Source organism: Aulonocara sp. 'chitande type north' Nkhata Bay, linkage group LG12 (genome assembly GCF_057382095.1).
Source record: "Aulonocara sp. 'chitande type north' Nkhata Bay isolate Kocher_YH1m ecotype deep benthic linkage group LG12, A_spYH_male_GT1.1, whole genome shotgun sequence".
NCBI classification, from domain to species: Eukaryota; Metazoa; Chordata; class Actinopteri; order Cichliformes; family Cichlidae; genus Aulonocara; species Aulonocara sp. 'chitande type north' Nkhata Bay.
Window position 1 is genome coordinate 24,592,270 of NC_141355.1, and position 23,485 is coordinate 24,615,754.

General features: G+C 41.9%; 1 protein-coding gene across 4 annotated transcripts; it reads right to left on the minus strand.

The window, feature by feature from the left end:
- Nucleotides 1-1,167: 1,167 nt before the first annotated feature.
- On the minus strand, nucleotides 1,168-22,737 carry LOC147317535 (transducin-like enhancer protein 1). Of its 4 annotated transcripts, none has more exons than XM_086314584.1 (20): nucleotides 21,871-22,737; nucleotides 21,418-21,518; nucleotides 20,655-20,718; nucleotides 19,943-19,987; nucleotides 15,048-15,110; nucleotides 14,849-14,923; nucleotides 11,606-11,822; nucleotides 11,407-11,423; nucleotides 9,282-9,395; nucleotides 9,087-9,140; nucleotides 8,749-8,898; nucleotides 8,503-8,641; nucleotides 7,969-8,168; nucleotides 6,891-6,967; nucleotides 6,543-6,792; nucleotides 5,429-5,676; nucleotides 4,909-5,056; nucleotides 4,581-4,731; nucleotides 4,312-4,388; nucleotides 1,168-3,876 (listed from the first exon to the last, which is right to left on the minus strand). In XM_086314584.1, the coding sequence occupies exons 1-20, from the start codon at nucleotides 21,892-21,894 to the stop codon at nucleotides 3,769-3,771; spliced, it is 2,322 nt and encodes a 773-aa protein (XP_086170710.1). In that variant the 5' UTR covers nucleotides 21,895-22,737; the 3' UTR covers nucleotides 1,168-3,768. The 4 variants fall into 4 exon arrangements, with proteins under 4 accessions (XP_086170710.1, XP_086170709.1, XP_086170708.1 ...); XM_086314583.1 differs by having other exon boundaries at nucleotides 11,606-11,825; nucleotides 14,819-14,923; nucleotides 21,418-21,506; nucleotides 21,871-22,736; XM_086314582.1 differs by having other exon boundaries at nucleotides 14,819-14,923; nucleotides 21,871-22,736.
- Nucleotides 22,738-23,485: the final 748 nt, after the last annotated feature.

The window sequence follows — 23,485 nt, forward strand, 5'->3', positions numbered from 1 at the left end:
TGTCAACACCAGCAGACCCAAACCCAATCCAGTCAGTAATTATGGTCAAAACATACTCATTAGGTGTCTTCCTGTTCAAACAACGTTCAACCCCAACCGGGACAGACTGTGTCACGCCTCCCTTTAGCAATAACCAACTGTAATATACCAGAGTGCTGTCATTAGTGAGTGAAACAGTTACACAACTGCGTTGCCTTAACGGCAGGTCTCACCATTCAGATGTTGTACTAGTGTTGCAATCTTGGCAAAGGTAAGGTCCTGAGGAAGTATTTTGGACAAAGCAAGCACCAGTACATCTCCCAAGTTATTCAGCTGACTTTTCTTGGCGACCCTCTCAAAGCTGCAGTCATCCCAGTTGCTCGTGAAACTTTTCCTGCCACACGTTTCCAGTTAACATTCAATTTAAATGCTTTGATAAAGTTAATCTGTGAGCAGCCAGCTTTCTGTGGTGTACCCTCCTTGTGAAGAGTATCGATAATCATCATCTAAGCAACTGTCAAATCAGCAGTGTTCCCCATGATTGTGGTTGCATTTATTGAACTTTGTGTTCTGGATGTACTCAAACTTGAAATGATCTATTCTGATCATTTGAGGTGCTGATTTTATGATTTTTATGATCTGTAAAAAGCCTTCAAAGTTAAAACAAAAAAAAGGCTTGCAATATGCCATGTTCAGTAAAGAGTTTCTAAATTATGAAAAAACTATGTTCTCATAATATCTTTTTGTTGTTGTTGTTAGATGCACTGGCATGCTAGCTTCACTTAGGACTGTACAGGTTGGACCTTTCAGCTTATAAAGTAACAGAGGTGACAAAATCATAAGATTTTATCTCGTGTCAGCAGTTATGTGGGAAGCAGCGCACTCTGAATCTTCACTGGATGTTTTTCATGTGACTCCCAAAATAATTATCCTTGATCAGATGCAGTAGGCCAAGTCACAGCTATTCATTTCATGCAAGTTTATAGTGGTAAGATGGCCAATAGGAGCAGACAGGATGCAGCTTTTAGCTAAGAAAAGCAATGTGTTGTATGAGAGTTACATAATGACACTCAACTACAGTGCATTTTATTTTCATGATTCATCCACAAAAGCCAATAATTCCCTACATCTTCCTCCTTTAAAAACTTGAGTGTTGTTGTATCAAAGTGCAAAGTTAAAAGACACACGTTTTAAAAAAGAAACATTTATTGTCTAGACATTTCAATCATTTTAGACCCACTAGCATTAAGATCACTTAGTATTTCTCCCGATTAGACGTTTCTGCTTCATGTAAAAGACGTACAAAAAGTTTGTTTCTAAAGCAAATCTGGTAAGAAAAAAAGAACATATGTACATTTATACAAACAGAAACAGATTTAAGAACAAGCTAAGCACAAGGTCGTGAAATTAATGAGCTGAAGCTAACCGACTCCTTCCTGAAGCTGAAGCGCGACTGCACCTTCTCTACCCTCGTCCTTAAGACGACGGTGAAAAATAACGATTTAATCTTTTCTTTAAAAAGTGACATCACATGTTTCATTTCAAAGCTAAACTTTGACCTAGTGTCCAAATTCAGAAATACAAGGTAAAGAAAGTATATAGCCAAAAAAAAAAAAAAAAAAAAGTAATTTATTTAGTGAGTATAATCAGGAGAAGTTTTGTTTTGTTTTTTTACCCATCCTAGTCACTTATGATTTTCCAAATACAAGAACATTAAATTACATGTTAAGCCTTAATTTGTTCCCATCCAGGAAATATAATCATCGATTCATACAATAAGACATGACGTGTTTCAAAGATTGGTAAAGGCAGGGTGGGGGTGACTTACAGCGGTAAAGACATGGTGATTCTGTGACATCATTTCAGATCCATTGAGCAAAGCCCTTTCCGACATGCATTTCTTTCCTTTAATCACACAGCTTCATGTCTGAATGCACGAAGCAGCCTGTCACACTAGAATGGAGCCGGAAACACTGAAGTGTCACTTTCAACACAGAACAAAGTCTATTTGTCATGCCACTGTATTAACGGATGCACAAAAACTACTGCTGTCTCTCTCTCTCTCTCTCTCTCTCTCTCTCTCACACTCACACACACACACACACACACACACACACACACACACACACACACACCTTTCAGTGACTGACAGGGAGTTTTAAACATCCAAATGTAACCACACTAGAGTTAACACTGCCAGTGCAATAAATCTTTTGCACGTATTGCAAAACTCAAATCGGACATCTGCATATATCACGTCTGAATGAATTCGTGTTTACTTTACCACTGCCCACACCCTACAAGTCAAAGAACATAAACCCCAAATATTTTTTTTTAAAGTCATTATACTCACTTCACTACCCCAAAGTAGTCAACCTGGAAGAAACAAAAAGGGACCTACAGCACTTTACCAGTATGATGAAGCCATGGAGTATGATGTCTGAAAGGGACTTAACTGTGGGGTTACTCTAAGGAAACACCCACCAACATGCACTGATGGCATAGATTACTGCCATATTGTTATTATTGCCATGCCCCTGCCCCTTGCTTTTGTTAGAATAAAGCTCCATCTAAATATTTCTGTCAATATTGTGGAGATTTTACATTTGTGTAGGACAACTTTAGTGTGAAAATATATGAAACCTATGTAATAATAGAATTTGACAATTAGTTAATCAACTTTTTTGAAAACACCAGGTTTTCACTCTTGCTCTCACCTTTTCCCCTTTTCTTTTTTAAAATTAAGATCACAGAAAGAAGGTTTTTCAGAATAACCCAAGTTAAGCATTCTGTAACATATTACCATTTCCTGTTCTTGAAGCTTATCTGGATTGTTATGCTAATTTTTCTTCACATAGCTGAGTGCTTCACTTTTTCCATTTGAAACTGGTATGGATCTTTAAAAAAAAAAAACAACAAAAAAAAAACCCTATCATGTTACATGAGGATCAAATAAACTCATGACAGATGTTCGTGGCAGCATAATGTGAGACAAGTCATCATAGCCTTCAGCGTGTTTTAAAAAAATGTACCATTTGGACATTTTAAGTAGTTAAGTACAGCGTGTAGGTGGAAAGCTACAACTACAGTGCAGTTAGTGAGGATAGGACTTAAGGTAAAGACAGAGAATGTACTTTTCAGACAGAGTAGGCGTATCAGAACAGTAAGCTGAGGTTTTAAGGTCAAACAGCCATAGCTAAGAGGAACGAAAGGCTGTGAGCGTCTTCTGAACCAAAATACAAATCAACATATTCTGCATTCACTGTTTGAAAATGTCCCTCCATTCTGTTGTTCCTCTTTTTCTACCATCTTTCCAACATGATGCCAATTCTTGTCCATTCTTCCTTTTCCATTTGTCGTTTTTTTTTACACAGTCACCCCGCAGGCCTGAGAGGTTGTCCAAATGTAGTTGTGCTGACATTTAGTGTGTTTCAATATCTGATGTTCAGCAGTGTTGTCTGAAGAGCTCGTTTCAGAGTCCCCTTTGGTCCTTCTCTGATTCGTGTAAATGATCCCAGGTTAGCCCCCAGCAGTAAGCAGATATCTGAATATTTCCTGTGCTTCCATTATCATCCACTTGCTCCAGTTTATTCCCAGCTGAGTTGGAGTCATGTACACAGGCACAACAGATCAGTGCATATACAACATGGGTCTCCTTAATGTGTTTCTCTGAAGGTTTCTAACAGAATAAAGAATGTGCCATCAAGGTCCACCTTATCTGTGGTGTGTTTCTAGAAACACAGAGCATATTGGAAAAAGAAGAAATGTCCCAGCTTTCTTTCCATATATTTAGTAGATGACCTCATAAACAGTGGCCTTCTTGTCCCCTGAACCAGTAACAATGTACTTGTCATCCACAGATATGTCACAGCTTAGTACCGAGGATGATTCTTTAGACTGAGGAAAAAAGAGATAGGGGAGAAAAAAAAAAAAGTCAGTAATGAAACGTTTTAAAAGAAAACTAGAAAATAAATTCATGTGTGTTTGTATGGAACACAGTGCTTAAAAGTTTTAAAGTTGTGCTTTTAAAATTTACTGAATAGTACTGAAAGTAATATAGGAGCGACTATGAGACTGCGAGGCTTTTACCTCAGTACTCATATTCAAAGTTTAAGCACGTTTTTCTGTATAATTCTCTTTAAACAACCTCCTTTGTTGGACAGCACTGACTGTTTCATAGCATTGACTCAGTTACTGCATGGATGCAAAACAGTGCTAGTGGATTTTGCAGGGTGGTTTATTAAAGCCAATGCAGCAACTTTCGAGGAGCACATTTTGTGTCATTTAGGAAAATATATAATACAATGAATGTACTGATCAATTTACACCAACCTGGAATATGCTCGCCCCATAAGGTGTCCTCCATGCATTCAGTAAGTTGTCCTTTCCTGTGCTCACAAACCATTTGCCTAGTAGAAGAGTAAATACAAGCATGCACAATATAAAAAATGAAAGCACTGTAGAATGGAACATACAACGTACAGACATAACTTCAGTGAAACCACTGGGCTGGGGGTGTCTTCACCTAACAATGGATTCCAAGCCCACGTTTTTTTTTTCCACCTCTATTTTGCAGCTCATTTAATATGCAAGTTGCTTACCACAGTAGGCAAACTGCAGGGAGAGCACACAGCTCTCATGTAGATGAAGCTGGTATTTATCCGGTTTGGTTACATGAAGGACCTCAACATTGCTACTCTCCATTCCAACAGCGAGCCATTCTCCTGTCGGACAGTAGCCGAGCGAGAAGATCTGAACACAGGAGAAAATAAATATTAATAAGTCCTGTCAGGATTACAAATTTAACCAACTGATACACACAGATTTTGTTTTAGTGGGGATGCTACTTTAAAATAAAAACTGAAACTTGTGGATTTCTTTTTAAGTAAATGACTGAAATAATGTTCAAATGCCTGTATGATTGTGCACCTGTGATGTAAAGTCATGCTGCTGCAGCTGCCGTCCCTCCCTCAGATCCCAGGAGCGGACTGTGTTATCCAAGCCTCCGGTCCACAGCTTGGTGCCATCATTGGAGATGTCGATACAGCTGGCTCCATCTGTGTGGCCCTGGAACTGCCTGTGGGATACACACATACATTCTCAATTAAATAAAGACGGACATTTTGGAACAAGGCACCAACCATGAGCTGTGCAGGGCAGTTGGTATGCATCACATGTTACCATATGGAGAGTGCTTACAGCATTTCTCATCAGAAGCCACTTTTGTAGTACTAACACTACAGATTGTCTGCCTCTTGGTGCTACAATCATAAAGGTTAAATCAGTCAGGGGCTGAGACTGCAAATTAAAGGTCAAATCTGTTGCTTAGAGGAGATTAGAAAAGCCAAGCAGTGATTGTAGATGTCCTTAACATTTAGCAGAGGCATATATTTATTTGCAGCAATCTTCTGAAGAGTGACAGAAGTAAAAGCATACAGTTATCTTTTACCTAACGAGTGTCTGGTTGTGCAAGTCCCAGACTGCAATGTTTCCATCGCTGCAGCAAGAAAAGCAAACTTTGGAGTCTGGGCTAATTGCCAGAGCGTAGCATGCTGGTGCTGATGATGTTAACTCTGCTTTAATCCTGGGAGTAGGCGTGGCCAAATCCCAGATTGACAACGTGCTTGCCTCGCCTCCCACAATAAGCGTCCGACCATCAGGGAGAAGACGGCAAGACCGGATGTAGTTGTCTCGGTTCTAATTTGGTAGGCACAAAAAAAGTTAATATTTAGTACAATATACAACATTTTATTGTGTTGTATATTCACCACATACATTTCATTCACTATTCTGCAATCTAGAGCACAAATTCTAGTCTGATCATTTCTGACAAACAAGTGTTCCTCAAACTAATACTCAACTATATATTATAAGGCCATTACTGTAGTCCTATCCCGGAAGGAGTATAGTAAGTAAAGCTAATTTTTCATGGGGATTCGACAAATTTGGCCTGTCCAAACAGTCCAATACTTTTTGTTATATGGACTGATCACCATCAAAACACTGCCAAGTGGTCAAACCAAGTCTGGACAGGTAAAAGGGAAGCTGTTGTCACCACACGAATAACACAGACAGGCAGAATAACAACAAATTAGTGTTGTAGAACAGTTTTCTCCGCTATGCATGTTGATGGCAGCTGGCCAGTCTCCCCTCACAGCTTCTATGTTTGGCTTTGTTTTGTGCTCATGTTAATTTCCCTTTTACTTCTGCAAAATAAACTCATTGTTATATGTGGTCTCCTCTTTTGAGCTAGTCCAAAACCCTATTGTGGCAGGAAATATTTTCCACTTCTGCACCTCAACAGGCCTTGCAGCAAAAGTACATTAACTTTTGGGTGGTGCAATTTTGAGAGTCTCAAACTGGTAGGCCTGGGAAGACTTGTTTTGTTAGAATTCATTTGCTGCTACAACTCGCCTTGCTCTTGTGGCGGCTGATTCCTTTGCAAATTATCCCCTAAATTCTAACTTAAGCTATGTATATATAGAAAAATTCTCCTGTGTTTGTAAACTGCTATCCACTTTATGCAAACCATGAGCCAGCTCATAACAATACACCTCACTCACCAGACAGTCTAGCTGGGACACAGGACTCTTGTTTCCTGGGTGACTAATGTCCCACACCTTGACACAGCCCTTTCCTCCTGTGTACACATGTCGGGTGGGGTTACTGATGGTAACGGCACACACCACCTCTCCGTGGTTCAGTGTGTTGATCTGACGGGCATGGCGAGGGATCCCAGGCCCCACCAAAGCATCTGGAGGAAATGGAACTGGCTGCATCTGTCCGTCGGCCGCGACATGAAATGAATAAGCACTGATGACAGAGTGGAAAAAGGATCAAGAAAAAGAAATCATCATTGTCACCATCATCATGGGAATTATAAGACTAATTAGTTTTACAACTATACTTACGGTTTGCCACCAGGGATTCCTGTCAGACTAGGAGGCATTCCAGGAACTCGCATGTGAGGATGAGGATCAAAACCAACCTTTTGGACAGAAAACAGACATTTTATAAGCCCAGGACTAACAAATACCCATGAGAATTGGCAAAATGCTCACAGGTCAATACTAACCTGTGAAAAAGAGCATAAACACTCATGAGCGCAAAGCTAACACATACTCTCAAGCACACATTAAACTGCTTATTCTAAATGACAACTACAAGAGACAGCAAACACACACAGGCAGATCTGTAGGTATTTGTGACTGCCTCCCACCCCATCCTCATCCAACAAACAAACACACACAGCTGCTAAGTACACAACCTGAGTTGCTATCAAGTGTTGCTCAGACACTGCTGTGTGACTACTAAAGATATTTAAACAGTGTAATGAACACTATGCAAATACAGCAAAGAGTAATGTGGCGAATGTACTGCACATAGGTATGCAATCTGTATAAATACTATCCAAAAGAAAGCAGGGACATGAAGCTTTGCAACTATTCACAATTTAATAGTAGGTTTTTGCTGTTGTTTCGATTCTTGTTTTAAAGTATTCACATTGATTAATGTCACTTTCTTTAAAATAAAATTTCCATTCTTTTGAGTATTTAAATGCCCTTTTAAGTTACAATGCATGACACGGGAAACTACAACATAATGACTATTTCTTTAGAGGGGTGTAAGTTCAATGAATGTGGTAGAGATGAAAATCTGCCTGGAGCAGGTTACAGAGTTTTATGGCTGAGAGGTGACAACAACTGCTGCCCACCTGCTTCAGGTATAATAGCAAAGAGAAAGGCACAGTTGAAAAGTTTCATGTGAAGGGAGCAGAACTCAAAAATGCACTCTGTTCTTTTCACACACATTCACTGACGTGAAAATTCATAAAACTAAAGAATCCAGAAGTGCAAACCTGACACCAGGCTAACATAACTCTAGCATCTGAGTTTCTGCCAAAGTTCTATCTTGGCATGCAATCCATAGACATACACAGATTTAAAGGGTCACCTCATTTTATCACGTTAGTCTTGTTCTTCTACTCACCATTGGTGACCGCCCGTATGCGGCCACTGCAGCTGCCGCTGCAGCACTCATCTGAGGTGACATGTTGTGCAGCCCAGCAGCATAGGCTGCAGCTCCAGCTGCACCAGCTAGCTCCCCGTTCATTCCTGCTGTGTGGGGCAACATGCCAAATGCACCTGGATATGGACCTGGTACAGCCAGGGGAGTTCGCAAACCTGCAGCTGGAAACAAGCACAAGAGGATTAATTAGTTAATGTCTAAGAATGCAAGTCTACGTCTTTTCACCATGCACTTACCAGACATTACTGCCAACGCTTGACTAGACTATCATGTAAAAGCAACTTAAGCCTAGGTAAACTGAGATTTCTAACCAGATATCTTGCAGTCACACTTCATATTAAGCTGTCTCTAGGATAAGGTTTTAAATATCTTCCATGAAACTGACTGAACGAGCAGACTTCTGCCTGAAGCAAGCAAACTCATTTTATTTGCCTCTAACAGAAAACTATATCATTTTTATAACCATTTATTAAGTAGTAAGTTTAAATGACCTACTAGGTGGATGTGGTATTTCCATTGAGGGGGGTTTTGAAAGATTTGGTCGGATTCCAGGTGTGGAGCTGGGCCCGGGGGTGGAGTCACCTCTAGGCGTGGGTGTGCTTGACTTCAGCCCAGGTGTACCTGCCTTATCTCGCTGCCAAACACCAAGAAATAATTATAAATATACAATAAATAAATAAATCACTCCATTTACTGGGTTTATTTATATAAAACAAATAAGTTTTTCTTTTCCATTCCTACCATTGCCATCTCTTTAGACTTTAAGGAGGAGGAGCTGGCTGATGATGCAGTAGAGGCTGGACTACAGGGGTCTTTCTTGAGAAGACGCGCTTTATCCAAACCATTTTCTCTAGGAGAAGGAAGAGGTGTGCCACGAGGGGAGGCTGGATCCTGGTGAAGTAACAAGAATTCTGTTAACTATTTGGGAGTTCAACTTAATACAATCCTTGAAAGAAGAAGACCACAGACGCCTGAATATGATGCACATCTTAAAAATGGACCATTGATGTAATGTAATTTAAGCATGTACCAGACAGCACAAAAACTAACATTTATAAAATATATTCAAATGTACTGACCTCATTTGAGACATCCACCACCAAATTGTCATCACTTTTCTCTGCGTCACTATCCTAGGGAAGAGGATCAGTTAGATAATCAAATTAGTCCATTGACTGGCTGTATAATTAATAAAATATGTTCAAATGAATGAAGACATTCCTTTTCCTTTGTCACGTTACATTAAAGACACAGGTACCAGAGAGATTCCTTACATAGTGACTTGAGTCCTTGTCATCCACCTTTCGCTTTTTGGTGTCATTTGAGAAGTCAGGTCCGTTGCGTCGCTTATCTGAATTCCTAAGACTTTCTGGCAGCAATGAGTTACTCTGCGAATGAAAGCAACGAGGAGGATGAGAAGGGCAGAACACTGCCGTTCATAAAAATATGAAAAAGAAAAAGGACAATTTGGAGGATAAAGACAAATTTTGCCATTTACGGTTCTGATTTCACTCAGTTGTGTATGCATCCTGCATGAGCTCACTAAAGTGTCTGATCCGTCTACCACTAATTACAAGAGCTATTCAGCTATGTAGAGCAGGTTAGAAAAACATACTCCTACTTGCAAATAGGTTAATAGTTCACAGAAGCATGAATTAAGCAGCACTAACACTTAAACAGCAACCTCTTTTCTCACTTGACCAAAGCCCGTCACAGCCACACACAAACACATGCCTCTGAAGTTGATGATTACATTAAGTGGCTCTCAAAATCTATCAGTGCTCCCTCTCCTGGCTCTGACAAGCTGCACTGGCTGTACTGAGAGTGTGGGTGAGAGTGTGTGTGTTTGTGTGCACAGTGTGTAATTGACTGTGAAAGCCTGTGTGTACGAACAAGTGTGTAACAGACTGTGAGTGTGTATTGCTTGCATAACACTCCTGTGTCCCTGCGTCCCAAGACTACACATACACACAGAGCTGCCTCCCCCTGGCCTCCTGACCAATGGATCCTTTAATGGATTAAAGCTTCATGTTGAGTCCATTATAGTCTCAACCTGTCAATGAAATGTGCATCCAACATACACAAACACATGCGCATGCACAAATCAAGCAAGGGAGTGAGTGCTTGGGCTTTGAGGGGGGAAAAGGGTAAATGAAGGAGGAATGGAGGGAGGGTGTGAGAGTGTGGAGGAAAAGAAAGGGTGACAAGAGACGAGGGACGGAAAAGAGTTTCGGGGGGGGGGGGGAATCTGTATTCTGCCAAAGGCCCCTTCCTTCATACCCCCCCAAACCTCCTTTCCTCCCCTCCTCTCTTTATTGAAAGGTTTTAGTGAGCTGAGCACAGAAGCACTGACCCGCAAAACGTAAGCAATTTCCCCCCTCCCTCACTCTCTGTTCGCTTTTAGCATGGTGCCTCTCTCTCCCATCTCTGAAATACACACATATACACACGATGTCACATGACTGCTGGTCCCTCACCCCCCACTCTTCCCCAAGCCCTCCCCTCTCAGTGGTGATGATATTAAACACAATGAGAGTCTTTAAGCGCGGGATAAGGGGCGGTGGGAGGGGGAGAAGGGGGTAATCTGCTCACTGAGGTGTTAAATAGGCACAACAATGCAGGCTAGGGTTGAGAAGTGTGTGTGTATGAAAAATGTGTGTGTGTCTGTGTGTGACCATGCTAAAAAGCTCATTTGGAGGAGAAAGGAAACCTAAGTTCAGAGCAGATCTAGGGCAGAACTAAAGAGGCAGGCCAAAGCCCTACCCAAAGAAATCCCACCACCCCTGCAGACACAGACACACACAGAGACACGGACACACACACACACAAGCTGAGAGTCAAAATGCACAACTTAAAAAGGTAAAAGCTACCTGGGTGTGAAACAGCACTAAAAACTACAAGGTGCTTTTATTCATAATGACATGTCATAAATTTTATTGATCCCTCAGGGGGAGTTACATAATAAAAGCAATTTCCATATAATGGGGACACACACACACACACACACACCAACAGGTGACATCTACTCGCATTATGAAATTCTGTCCTACAGCATTTGGATGGATTTGACATCAACCTTTAGCTACTGCATTTTCAATTAAGCCCTACACCTTCTAAGAACTGTATGAGTGGCCAAAAATAACCTTTTATATAAGTGCATTAGTAAAAACCAAGCAATTAGCATATCTCTTGAAATTATATAAATTAAATATGTATAATTAATGTGTGTGTAAATTTGCATTTGACCATGTTTAGGAGCAGTTTACTTACTCACAGCTATCTATTAACTAGAAGAACAAAGCAAATTTCCCGTAAACCTAAACTATCCCTCAAACAAAAGTAAGACAATAGTAGCTCACCAGAGCAGTAAACATTGCTGCAGAAAGAGGAAGTACTTACTGTGCTGGGCTCTCGCTCTGTTGTCATTGGAAAAGCATGTGTGTGGTTGAGGTCACGGGGGGTTTACCAGAGCAGAAAAAAAACCAAACAGATAAGGGAAGAAGAATGAGTTCAAACAGACTTCATTGCAACACAACTCATACATAAACAACCCCTTTCTATCAGAAGTGTTTCTGTGCTGGAAGGTGCGTCTCCTTACCTCTCAGGTGTTCAGGTCCTGCAGGGTGAGAGTCTTGTCCAGACATGTGAGGTTTTTTCTCACCACTCTCTTTTCCTGCCAGATGAGGAGGAACAGCTCCGAGTGCTCCTGACAGAGCCAGAAGACTAGCTGAACCACCCAGCTGAGAAGGATGGAGGCCAGCAGGGTGAGGAGTGAGGGGCACAGGAGCACCACCATGGTTATGGGACAAGTGCTGCTGCTTTAAGAGAGGGGAAGGGGAAAAAAACAGAAGGCGAAAGAGGTGGTTAGTTGGGAAAAACATTTTTAAAAAAGTGACCTGCTACAAAGAGGCACCAGTCCATTTTTATTTAGTCTGTGGTATACACAGCTGGACCTGTAACAGACAGGTCAGACAGATGAATAAAAAGCAGTTTAAAAGAACCACACCTATGTGGGTATGGCTTAATTCAGCAGTTGAGATGTAGTGCAGTACATCACAATCATGGCTAAAACAAAAAACAAAAAAAAACAGAGAAGTTGAGTTCAACGAGAAGTCTCAAATTTCATAATACAACTACCATAAATGTTTAAAGCATCAGTATCTGACACCAAAAACCCAACATAAAAGCAAGCCAAAAACAGCTAAAACTTAACAATGCTCTGTAACCTAATCAAAAGAGACTTCTGTCCCTATTAAAGTCTTCAACAGATGGGACAGTTTCTCCACTGTCTGGGGTTTACACCACCTCAACAAGCTGCTGCGCTCTACAAGGTGGTGAACACAGCCTCTCCCCCCTACACACATCCTCCTCCCTCTAAGGTCAAACACTGAACAATACTGACAGCTGGGATCACAGCCCAAACCCTGAGGATGTGGAGGGGGTAGGAGGGAGGAATGACGAGAGCCCCAGCTGCTGCTTGCACTGTCAGATCTTGTGAGAGAGTGAGGCGACTGAGCAGAGAGGGGAGGAGAGAAGGAGAGAAGAGGGTCAGAGAGACAGAGAGAGAGGGAGAGCCAGTTTGGCTGGCAGCCCTGCTCTCTCTTTCACACCAAATCAGGCGCTCGTCTGAGCGTGAAATGCCTTTGTGTTCCAAAACATCATTATTGCCTCCTCAGACAGTAGCTGCGGGAATCCAAGCTCACTGATTCGCCGCAGGGAGGGGAGGAGGAAGGAGGGAGAGAAGAAGGAAAGGTGGGGCACAGGAGGCGACTCGGCGGGGGTGGAAGCAGTGCTGAAGGTCAAACCGACTTTTATCTCACCTAATTGACGCACCCACCCCCATCTCACTTTGGATCCCCCGCCTCCTTTTACCTCTCCATCTATCCTTTGCTCCCTGCATCCTCCCCCAAAGAATGGAGGTAAAACAACAAAACAGTCTTTTAGCATCAACCCCCATGCCTGCCTGCGCTCACACACTCAATTTCCAGAGTTAGCTCGCCTGCCAAACAATCAAACATAAACACACCCACACGTCACACTTGATCACACTTAACATGCATACACATAGTCTAGATAAACAAGGCAGGCACACACATCCTCACTCAACCATCCTACCTCTGCCTGTTGTTTTCTGGGGATAACAGAAAAGCATGCTCTGCTACACACAAACGCACACACACACAAACAGATGCAAAGCACACACACGCACGCACACGGATACACAAACAGGACCCCTGATGGGAGTAAATGGAGGGGAAGTATTGGTAGAGGCAAGGGGAGCCTGGTTTGTCATGGGATGTTAGTGTGAACTGGTGTGTCTGCGTGCATTTGTGTGGGATGTGCATGCGTGTGTGTGTGTGTGTGAGAGAGTGTGAAGGTAGGGGCAACATGCTTCATTACGCTCATTTAACTCACAAACGGGGTGAATGACAGGCTGGCGTGGGAGACGAGAGGAGATGGGAAGGGGGGGGTGTAAGGGCAACGCTGTGACCCCCCCTTTTACAAACACAAAAATCCTGCAATTAAGACTCAAACAGCAACTGCCAAATCCACCTCTCACACCAATCAGACACTAACAGAGACCCCCATCAGTTCACGCCAACTAACAAGCCCACCCCACATCACACCAAGCCCTCTCCAGACCCCTCCTCTTTCCCACATTCCCCTTGAACCAAAACCCATAGCGTCTCCTCCAGCCAGTCAAGCCCCTATGGCTCCTATAAGTCCGAGTAATAATGGTTCTCTAATCCCACCCAAAGAGTCATCACCACCAACAGCTAGACTCTCCATCTCCGTTTTACGTTGAGCATCACTGTCAAACCTCAAGGAAAAAAACTACTTTTTACTCTTAGTGTGCCAAATCATTTTCTACTTAAGTATGAATAGCTGGTCATGCCCCATCAGTCTTCCAAGTCTGTCAACATCTTTTCAATAAACACCTTTCATAATTCCTGAAGCATATCCTCTTTGTCAACTTACTCATAACGAAAGAGTCCAGTTCTATCAATCAAAATCAAAACCATAGTCTCAAAAGAGAAAACATATTTGCACAAGGGTTAATTTTCTTTCATTTCCCATAAAAATCACTCATATGCCCTACATCTAATTCTACAGTCTAAGTCCAGTGTTGGCTTATATCCTTGAGTTAAGTCTGGTGACAAAGGAATAAGGAATCTCATTTAAAAAAAAAAAACAAAAAAAAAAACAACACAGTCTCAGGCATATTCCTAAAACTTTATATAGATATCTGTTATGATTTGGTAGCAGTTCTCAGGGTTTTAACTGAAATGAGAAGAGAGAAAAAAAAAGACAAGACAGGTGACCAAAATGAGGACTTTTACCTTGTGTTTGACTTTGACCCATTTGTGTTTGAGTAAACAGTAAGATGTGTATTTACAATCAGTTTTTACTATGTAAACAGTACAAATTGTTTCTTCAAATAGAACACAGACCTTTGATGACACAACAAGACTGTGGAAAATGTGGCTTCTATGTTAATCATTAAATGGTGCATATGCAATGTATTAGGTAATTTGCTATACTAATGTCCATGTCCTTATTATGGTTGCCCCCTAGGCAGCGACTAACACTAGTCATACTTACTATGTTAATTACACACAAAGAACAACAAGAACAAACAAAGAAGATTACTGTGGTAGCCAACAACAACCTGAGAACTGAAATAATTTTATTACCAGAGCAAAATCAAACTGTGTTCCAAACTTGTTTGTGTAGGGAAAGAAATATTTCCTATGGAGTAAACACACACACTGCGATAGTTAATGCAAAGAGAAATTAAAGGAATACACACTGTAGGTGGAAGACCGGGCAGTCCACGTACCCCGATGACAGCATTGAGCTCTGCCATGGTCACCTGTTTGGCTCGCTCCACAGCCTGAACCACCTGCTGCTGATGCTGTAAAACAAAGATGCACAAACGTTTGCCAAAGCCTGAGAGTAATGGCAGATTTACCAGTAAAATTAGAGTGTATAAATGGGATACAAAGCACAGTCTGTAGCTCTAAGTCACACATACTTACCTCCTGTGAGAGGAAGGGAATGACTTGTGCACAGATGGTGTTTAGTCTCTTGGCAATCTCAGTCTGATGAAGTAAGAGACACACACAGATAGAAAGAGACTTAATTGTTGATAACATAATTACATTCATTTAGAAAAGACATCTGTTCAGTAACACCAATAAAGCAATAAACGTGCACACACACACACACACACACACACACACACACACACAAGAAAGTTTTGCCACCACAGCAAGCAAGCAAAATTACCCCCCCCCCCCCCAAAAAAACCCCTACCAGACAATGATACCAATGACACTCATCGACTTCTCTCCACACAGAAATCCAGTGTGTGCCATTTTCAGCACACACAGTGTAATGAGATTTTCCTCTCTAATTATAATTGTGGGCTCAGCTCAGGTTTCTCTCTTACCCGTTCTATTTCTTTTGCTCCCTCTCCGCCTGTCCTCTGTGTTCTTGTCCCCCTTCCCATCAGCACTTCAACATAATCTCATCAACTACTAACTTGGTTTGCTCTCCCTCGGTATCCATGCCAACACATCCGCCTGCCCCTTAAACCCCCGGAGGTGGTTACAATTGGCTGAAACCAGATACCCCCGTGGTGGCATCAAATCAGATAAGGGGACTCATATTACACATCATCCAATCAAATTGATACGAGGACGACCAGAGTGAAGTGGGAATCGGGGACCATGAAAGGTAGTAATGGCTCAGACGACACACACATAAATATATAGATACATAGAAACATGCATCATATCACCCTGTATTATTGTTGGGTGAATACTCAGGAAAAATGCGATGGTTGTCGTCACCGAAACAACAAATGGTTTTATGGAAACTTTTCAAAACTCAGCCAAAATTAAGTCATCAAGCTAGAAAGAAATGTAATATCCCACAGCACAAAGCAACCACCTGTGTGGGTTTAACTAACCCAAAAATGACTTCCCTTGCTATGCAACTGTTATATGTCCTGTTGACTCACTTTACAGTAATAGCAAACAAGTAACTGTTCAAGAATTCATTGCCCTAATCTCCCATCTACATATAATTAATTTAACCTGACAATCTGCTATTGTTTACAAATTAGAAATTTGAAGAAATGGCCACAAAATCAGGGGATTAAAGCTATTACAGATCATCCAGAGAGTGATGGTAAAGCTAACATAGGCAAAACCTTTTTTATGCTGTCACCGAGCAAAAATTCAAGACTAATCTATGAGTAAAGTGTAATCAAAATGGTCCGAGAGGAAACCTGACTTCTGCATGTTCTCTTGGCTGTTTTAAAACTGTGAAAAAATGCAGAGAGGAAGACTTTGGGAAAACGCTTATATTTTTAAGAATAAAGGAGCTCCTGTTGGCTGTTCTACAAATGCAGATGTACATGAATGTCCCTTCAGATGGAAACCCTGATTGAGTCATGGGAAATCCCACTGGGAAACTTGCTCTTCAATCACTGGCATGAACTGGCCGCACAAAAAGGAAGATGGTCTTGTCAAACAAAGAGTCTAAAAGGGAGACAGCCAATAAACATATTAAAGCATGGTGTATGTTTCTTTTACAAGTTGGAGGATCGCTCATTAGGTAAAGGGGAGTGTTAGTAAGGTTACACACCTAGCTAATGGCATGGTAAGTTCCCAGACATCAGCAACTGTTTGAAGGAGACATCAATATACAATATGTTATAGAGTTTTATTACCCGATGAAGGTACATCACAGCACGACCGTTTTGGAAGCATGACTGTCTGTTAAAACTTCATCTCAGTCCTTCCACTAGTCACTAAGATATTTCAGCCTGGGCCAAAGTCCAAAGGCTGACAGGCACTGCCATCTCTAAAACTTTAAAACCATGGCGTTGCTGCTCTAAATTATTTAATGATTTTAATGGGTCTGACAGCTCCTGAAAAACTGAAGTGGAGACGTCCTCTTTAGCTGGAGCATACTTGCGCTCAATTAGATGTCTCTGTCACGCACACACCTGTCAGCTCGCCAAACAGCCACAGTTCAGCCAATTATGTACTTGGATGAGCTAAATCAAGTGCTACCGTTTTCACAATGAGTCTTGAACTACACACATAACTGCTTCAAAAATAATAGTACTTTCAGTTATATTTATAAAAATTATGAATATATTTATAAAGTAACACAACATACATCTTGACAAGTCAACAAATGATACTCCCCAGACAAATTTAAATAAGGTGGTTGAATAAATACTCCACGTAAAAGTAAGCAAAGTCAGAACAAATAGATGTAAGTATATATGGAACAGCTTCCCTCTGAGAAAACTAAACACCGAACAACTGACTCTTTATCCAGAATCAAAAGACATGTTAAGCCTTCAGAGTACGCATACCTCCGTGTCATAACTACATGAGCTCAGCAGCCTTGCCACAGTTTTAACATTGCTGTCTGTGTATGTGCACCTGATGGCTACAGGACACTTTCGACAAATAAGAAAGGGGGATCTTAAAAACCTGTATTCTGTCCAGTTTTAAAGTTTCAGACTTTCCTGTACTGCCAAAGTGCGTCAAAAATAACCAAGTCATTCCATACCAAGAAATTTTGAAATGAAAAGCTATTTCTGGCATACTATGTATATCCATTCTCAGAATTATGAGTTGTAAGCCTATAATTAGCTTTGTATACAGGGTCAATCATTAGGCTGCCTGAGAATAGTGTGACCAGATACTAGGGCAACCCAGCAAACCTAAGTCGAGAGACAAAGTCAAATGCTCAAATTTCCCAGGCTGCAGCCAAGACTTACAAGTTCATGGTGTTGGCCTCAAAAGTTTCTCCTCTCACTCACTTTGAACAGGGTAACGTTATATGTTATCTAACTGAATTATATTTGCTTGTGGGGAAAAGCTGCAAAAAGTTTTCAGGCAGCAGCTCAGGTGCTAACCAATCAAATTATGTTATGCAAATGTCCTGAGAGAGCAGAATGAAGATTGAGTACTCTGTCATTCATTTGAACTTTAGCAATAATCTCCAGAAAACAAACTAGACTTCTATCAGTGGAGGGACGAAGACTGTTTTGTGATTTTTGGCAATATTTATGATGAAAATGATCAAGTTAGAAGCAACAAAACATGTTTCTTTTTCCTCTACTTGGTGCCCAGCCTTTGTATAGGTGGTACAAAGGAAGGGAAATAAAGTATTGTTGTGTGCACTAAAGGAAAAAGCAATGTGACTGTGATATTACTAAACCTAAATGTCAAAACTGAAAGCTGAATATCCACCCAATAATCAAATATTAGTGTCCAGCTCGACCAGTTCTCTTGTATATGCTTACATTTAGACCCAACCAGCTACACTAAGCTCATAACTGCTAATCAAAGCTTTCTTTGCTTGCTTTGTGATTTTACACAATATGATATGTTGTTACTCTACTACGCCTCTCCCCCAACATTGAGACATGTCTAATGTCAAGCATAAAAAAGTAACAAAATCCACAAAAACTCACAGCCCGTGCATCCAAACCCTTAAATTAACATTTCTATATAGTGAATGAATCGAACAATGACTCATAACTGAGACAGTGGGTGAACAGAAGTTGAGGATGCAGAGACAAGATGCAAGCATACACAGAAAATGTGCGAACAGAGAAGCAGCTTCCCATTACACATATAATTGGAGCATTATGCACCCCCCACAAACGTACATCCTCAGCAGGAGGTGAGTTGTTCGTCTATATCCTCCATACCCCCACCCACCCACAGAAGCTTGTTGCTCTGACAACTGCAGTCCCAAGCTAATGACCTCCCCTGGAGCTTTAGTGAGTGTAACTGTGTGTTTATGTGTGTGTGTGGACAATAGGAAGAGATGCATCTCCCTTACAATGAAAGAGCAGTAGCTTCACATGGACATAAAATGAAAGAGGAGCCAAAGAAGGGGGAATTTGGGGTGGGGGGTGGTTTGTAGCAAAAAGGAAGAAGAGATCCCATAACTGTTATTGGAGAGCAGAGGAAGGCAGAAAGAAAAGAAGAGGACTTGGGGTATAAAAAGGGAGAATAACACAAGAGGAGAAGGAAGGGGAAGGAGTGTGAGAGAGGCGGAGAAGTATCCCCACTCTTCACTGAAGCATCCAGCCAATCCACCTCCAATTTCCTCTGGTCTGACTGGTCGATAGCTGTGGTAATTACTGGTAAACGCTCTGAGCCCTGCACCACTCCTGTGGGGAAATGTGTGTTTGTGTGTAGCGAGAGGGTGAGTTTTTCCCCTGCTCATCATCCACATGTCTACACACTTAAAAGAAAATTTTTAACTTTCACTGTCTGTGTACATATGTATATGCATCAACAAGTTCTGTGCTTGTGTTCACTCTACCGTCTGTGAACTGAAACTGTCACTATCGTCGCGTTTTTGCATACATTACTTAGAGCTATGCAAAGTGCCCTTGCCTTTCTGCATGTGCATGTACACTGATTGGGTAATTGCCCTTGTTATTGTGCGCTTCATGTTTGAGTCTGCCTCGTTACTGTGTTAACCTCCCAACTTCAAAAAAGGGAGAGCTCCACTGTATCTCCTCCGTCTGCCTCACCGTGATCGATTCCTCTGCCCTCACCAGCCCTACCCCTCTAATGTAATAAAGCAGGCCGCTCCCCTAGACAGCACCAATCAATCTACAGAGCCATTCATCCTGCCTCTGGGCTCAGCCGGCCGGCCCTAACTGGGGAAATGGAGACAGAGCCCCATCGATCACAAATAAACACACATCCACACACACATATACAAGCATACAGTAAAAGAGAGACACACACACACACACACAAATGCACTCGTGCACACGCAAGGACACGTCAACAGGCCCACACTCCACATACATCAAAATCCATCCATGAGAGGAAGAGAGATAAACAAGAAGACCGACAGAGTAGACGAGCAGCCATACCTGTTTGTGCATTTCAATGTTGAGGCCATACGACATCTCATAGTACTGGGGGAGGGGAGGGAGGCAAAGAGTGAGAGGGTTAGAGGGGGTGAAACAAATCCTAAACCCCTGAAAGAAAAAGCCTGAATAACTTAAACAATAATTAGCTACACTGTAGATGTCTTTGAGGATATTTGCAGATCTTTTTAAATGAAGTGTTCCACAAAGAGGTCAAACTACTTTGAAAGTCAAAACATGCAAGTCAAATGCTTTTTAACTTGAACATGAGGCAATGCAACATGCTCGCAAACAATCTGAACTGAACAGCATTCGTGTCCATGTTATGTTTGTTTCTGTGCTAGATTAGAAGCTTTTGACACACAGCCACATTGCTTTGTGTAAAAGAGGTAAAACTTCAGTGATTTAAGGTGAAAAGTAAGCTCTCATGTATATTTTATTTTCTGAAACAGTGAAACACATTTTAAATCAACATGAAAAGTCGTAACAGCACAGCATCTTTACGCAGTAAAAGCAGGTGACACTTGCATGTTGCTCTTCCTCTTCCCTTCATTTAGTATTTAACAATACATATATTTTGTATTACGAGTCTTCAGATAGGAATTTGTATTCTGCTTTATAAGATATGGACAACTTTCTCCTCTAGGAAACTTTAGAACTCAGGCATGTGATGTGTGACCCTGCAGGGCAAATGAATTGAGTATAGGGAGCTCACCATGACGTAGTGCCTCTGCATCTCTGTTTTTTCACTGGCCAGCTTCTCACACTCCAGTTTGAGACTTTAAAAAAAACAACAAGAAATACAATACACCATTTACTTTGAGTGGGACTCAACATTTCAAGTTAAACTAATCAGTTTTCATTCTTTCTCTCACCCCTCTTGCTTGATGATTTAAACACCTTCTAAAACAGACCATGGAGATGTTTTTAAAAGAATTGGTGCAAAAATGGAAAATACAATGATTGTTCCCGTCAAATAATGGGTATATGTTTATGACAATCCTCTTCTTTGAATATGTAAATCAGAAACATTATGTCTGCAGGTCTAGCTTTCACCTGTTGTGAATGACCCACACTGACAACATCTAGAGCAAAGTTAAAAAAAAAAACAAAAAGAAAAAAAAGAAACACTCACATGTAGTACTTAAGCAAGCCTTTTCCCTACACAGCTACACACACAGGGGAAAATAAGGCGTGATTTATGAAACCCTCAGCCCACACGCCACCCCTCTGGCTCTCACCCATCAAGAAGATGTAGACCTACCGCAGTGCAAGCGCTAACACTGATGCCTGCTTGCATATGTGTGCACTTTTGTATGTGTACGTGAACCTAATCCAGGTTTATGGGTTAGTCTGAAGCCAGGGTTGAGGTTTTGTTCATTATGGTTATGAGGATGACTGTGGTTAGGGTGAAGTTTAGTGTTGGGAGGGCAGATGACAATAGAGGAAAATGTGAATTGAGTGTTTGTGTTATCCACCTGTGGTACTGTGCCTGAAGAAACTGAAACTCCTCCTTGATGCGGTCCAGTGACTCTGGGATGGTGAACTTGAAGGGCTGGCCTGGAGCCTGGTGGGGCGTCTGGCGCGTGCGCGCGCGCGCAAACACACACACACACACACACAGACGGATTACCAACATCACACTGGTACATTACTTACACATTATTGGTTACATTATGAATCTGGTACTTTTCAGCACAAATACAATATCAACAACTTCGAAATATTAGTCGTTATTTAAAAAAAAAAAAAAAAAAACACAAAAAGCTAAAACGCAGTATAATCAATCCCACTGTAGAGCCCAATTAGTTAGAGGACTGAGCTTAATATAAACACACAGGCAGCCCGGAGGGGCGGGTCATATAACGAGGTAATGTTACCCGGTTAGCCCGGTGAAATGAGCGTCTGTTAATGCACAAAGAGCGTCTTACCGGGTGTCGCCCCTGGGGAAACATTGTTATCTCCGGGAGGATGAAACTGTTTCTTTCTTAAAACCCCGTCAAAGTGGGATCAAATGGGGATGAAAAGTAAGGTTGTGGGAAGCTCCCAATCACGGAGAGGAATCCATCCGCCGTTGTTATTAGGACCCCCGGTCGTTAATTACAAAAAAGCACCGCTTGTCCGCTTCGTCTGGGTTCACCGACCGTTTAACGTGAATTTCCGCTTCTCCCTGTCTCTCGGTCGTCTGTCCTCCGCTCCACAGGCAGCGCGACCGTAAATCAACCGGAAAAACACGGGAAACGGCTCATTAGTTGAAAGCAGCTGAAGGGGGAGGGAAGAGAAGGGCAGGAGAGCCAGGTGAGAAATGAAGAAAAAAAAATAGGGCTGGAGCCACCTTCGCCACTCCGGCGTTTGTTTTGTGTGCGAACTGATGTATTCCGAGTACGGAGGGCCGACCAAACAAACAAACAAGATAAAATCAACCCCGTAGATCCTCAACAGACAGCCGCAAACTGCCGGCGCTCAGTCAGAGCATCAGAAACAAATCCACACAAGTTAATTGTAGAGAAGAGTTCCCACTTGACTCGCCGCAGTCGCTGGCTGGCGGTTGAACGGTCAACAAATACAGAAATATTTACTTCCTCGATCAGTGTGGAAGCAAGCCTTGCCTCCAAAATAGATTTCTCGTTTTTAAGACAAAAGATAAAAAACGAGGAAATATATCGTTAATTTTGATAACAACAACTCCCACAGCGGCGGGAACTGTTCACGGTCTTGCTCTGCTTTACCTCAATGGCAACTTTCTCACGCGGTTTCACGCTCACCCAGCTAACCGAAACTATAGGCCAGCCCACAAAACGCCTCCGAACCAATCAAAGTCTCCGCTCCACGTGGGGACAATAATGTGGGTTATGAAACTGGCCAATGGTCTCTCTGCGAAGTTCCTCGATTCCGTTGACCTCGTTGAGCTACGCAGATTTTGACCAATCAGCGCGTCGCAAGGAGCTGCCACTTCGGAAGCGCGCAGGGCGGGCAGTGCGGTGGGGAAAAAGGCAAGTCTCAGCTGTCAATCAAAGTAACGTGGGTTCCAAGAGCAGAGCTGTAAATGTGCGCGTCCACACATACACACACACGCACACATTAACAAGCACACGCAGGCACACACTCAAACAGAAAAACACAAATATTGTTTTTCTTAGCTGCCGTGAACCTTCCCAGCAAGTGTCGTGACAAATAACCCCAAATCTCTCTCTTCCTCTGCTTTCTCTCCCCTTCTATGTAATAATTTTCAGCGTGGGAATTGATTTAGTAGGACTTGAACGCGCTTTATGTTCTGCTCCTAAAAAAAATCTAATTATGCTGCTCATCTGTTGCAGTTTATTGCTATTTTCATACAGTCAGTCTACAGAAATCGCTCAGTTTGCCTGATCATGTTTCCTTCCCTGGCCAAGGACAAATCCAAAACTCCTTACTTGTACTGTGATGTCTTTATATCTCTTCAAAAACGTAGCTCGGCATTGTGCAAATGCGATTTTGACCCAAAGAAAGCAGAAAAATGCCAGGGGGGTTCCCGATTCGTTGTAATAAAGCTCACAGAATGGTATT

Coding starts and splice junctions, on each gene's coding strand:
- LOC147317535 (XM_086314581.1), bottom strand. CDS start 21,894: ATGTTTCCCCAGGGGCGACACCCG. Junction 21,519..21,870: donor TTCCCCAGGGGCGACACCCG/GTAAGACGCTCT, acceptor CGCACGCGCCAG/ACGCCCCACCAGGCTCCAGG. Junction 5,057..5,428: donor CACAACCAGACACTCGTTAG/GTAAAAGATAAC, acceptor TGTATCCCACAG/GCAGTTCCAGGGCCACACAG.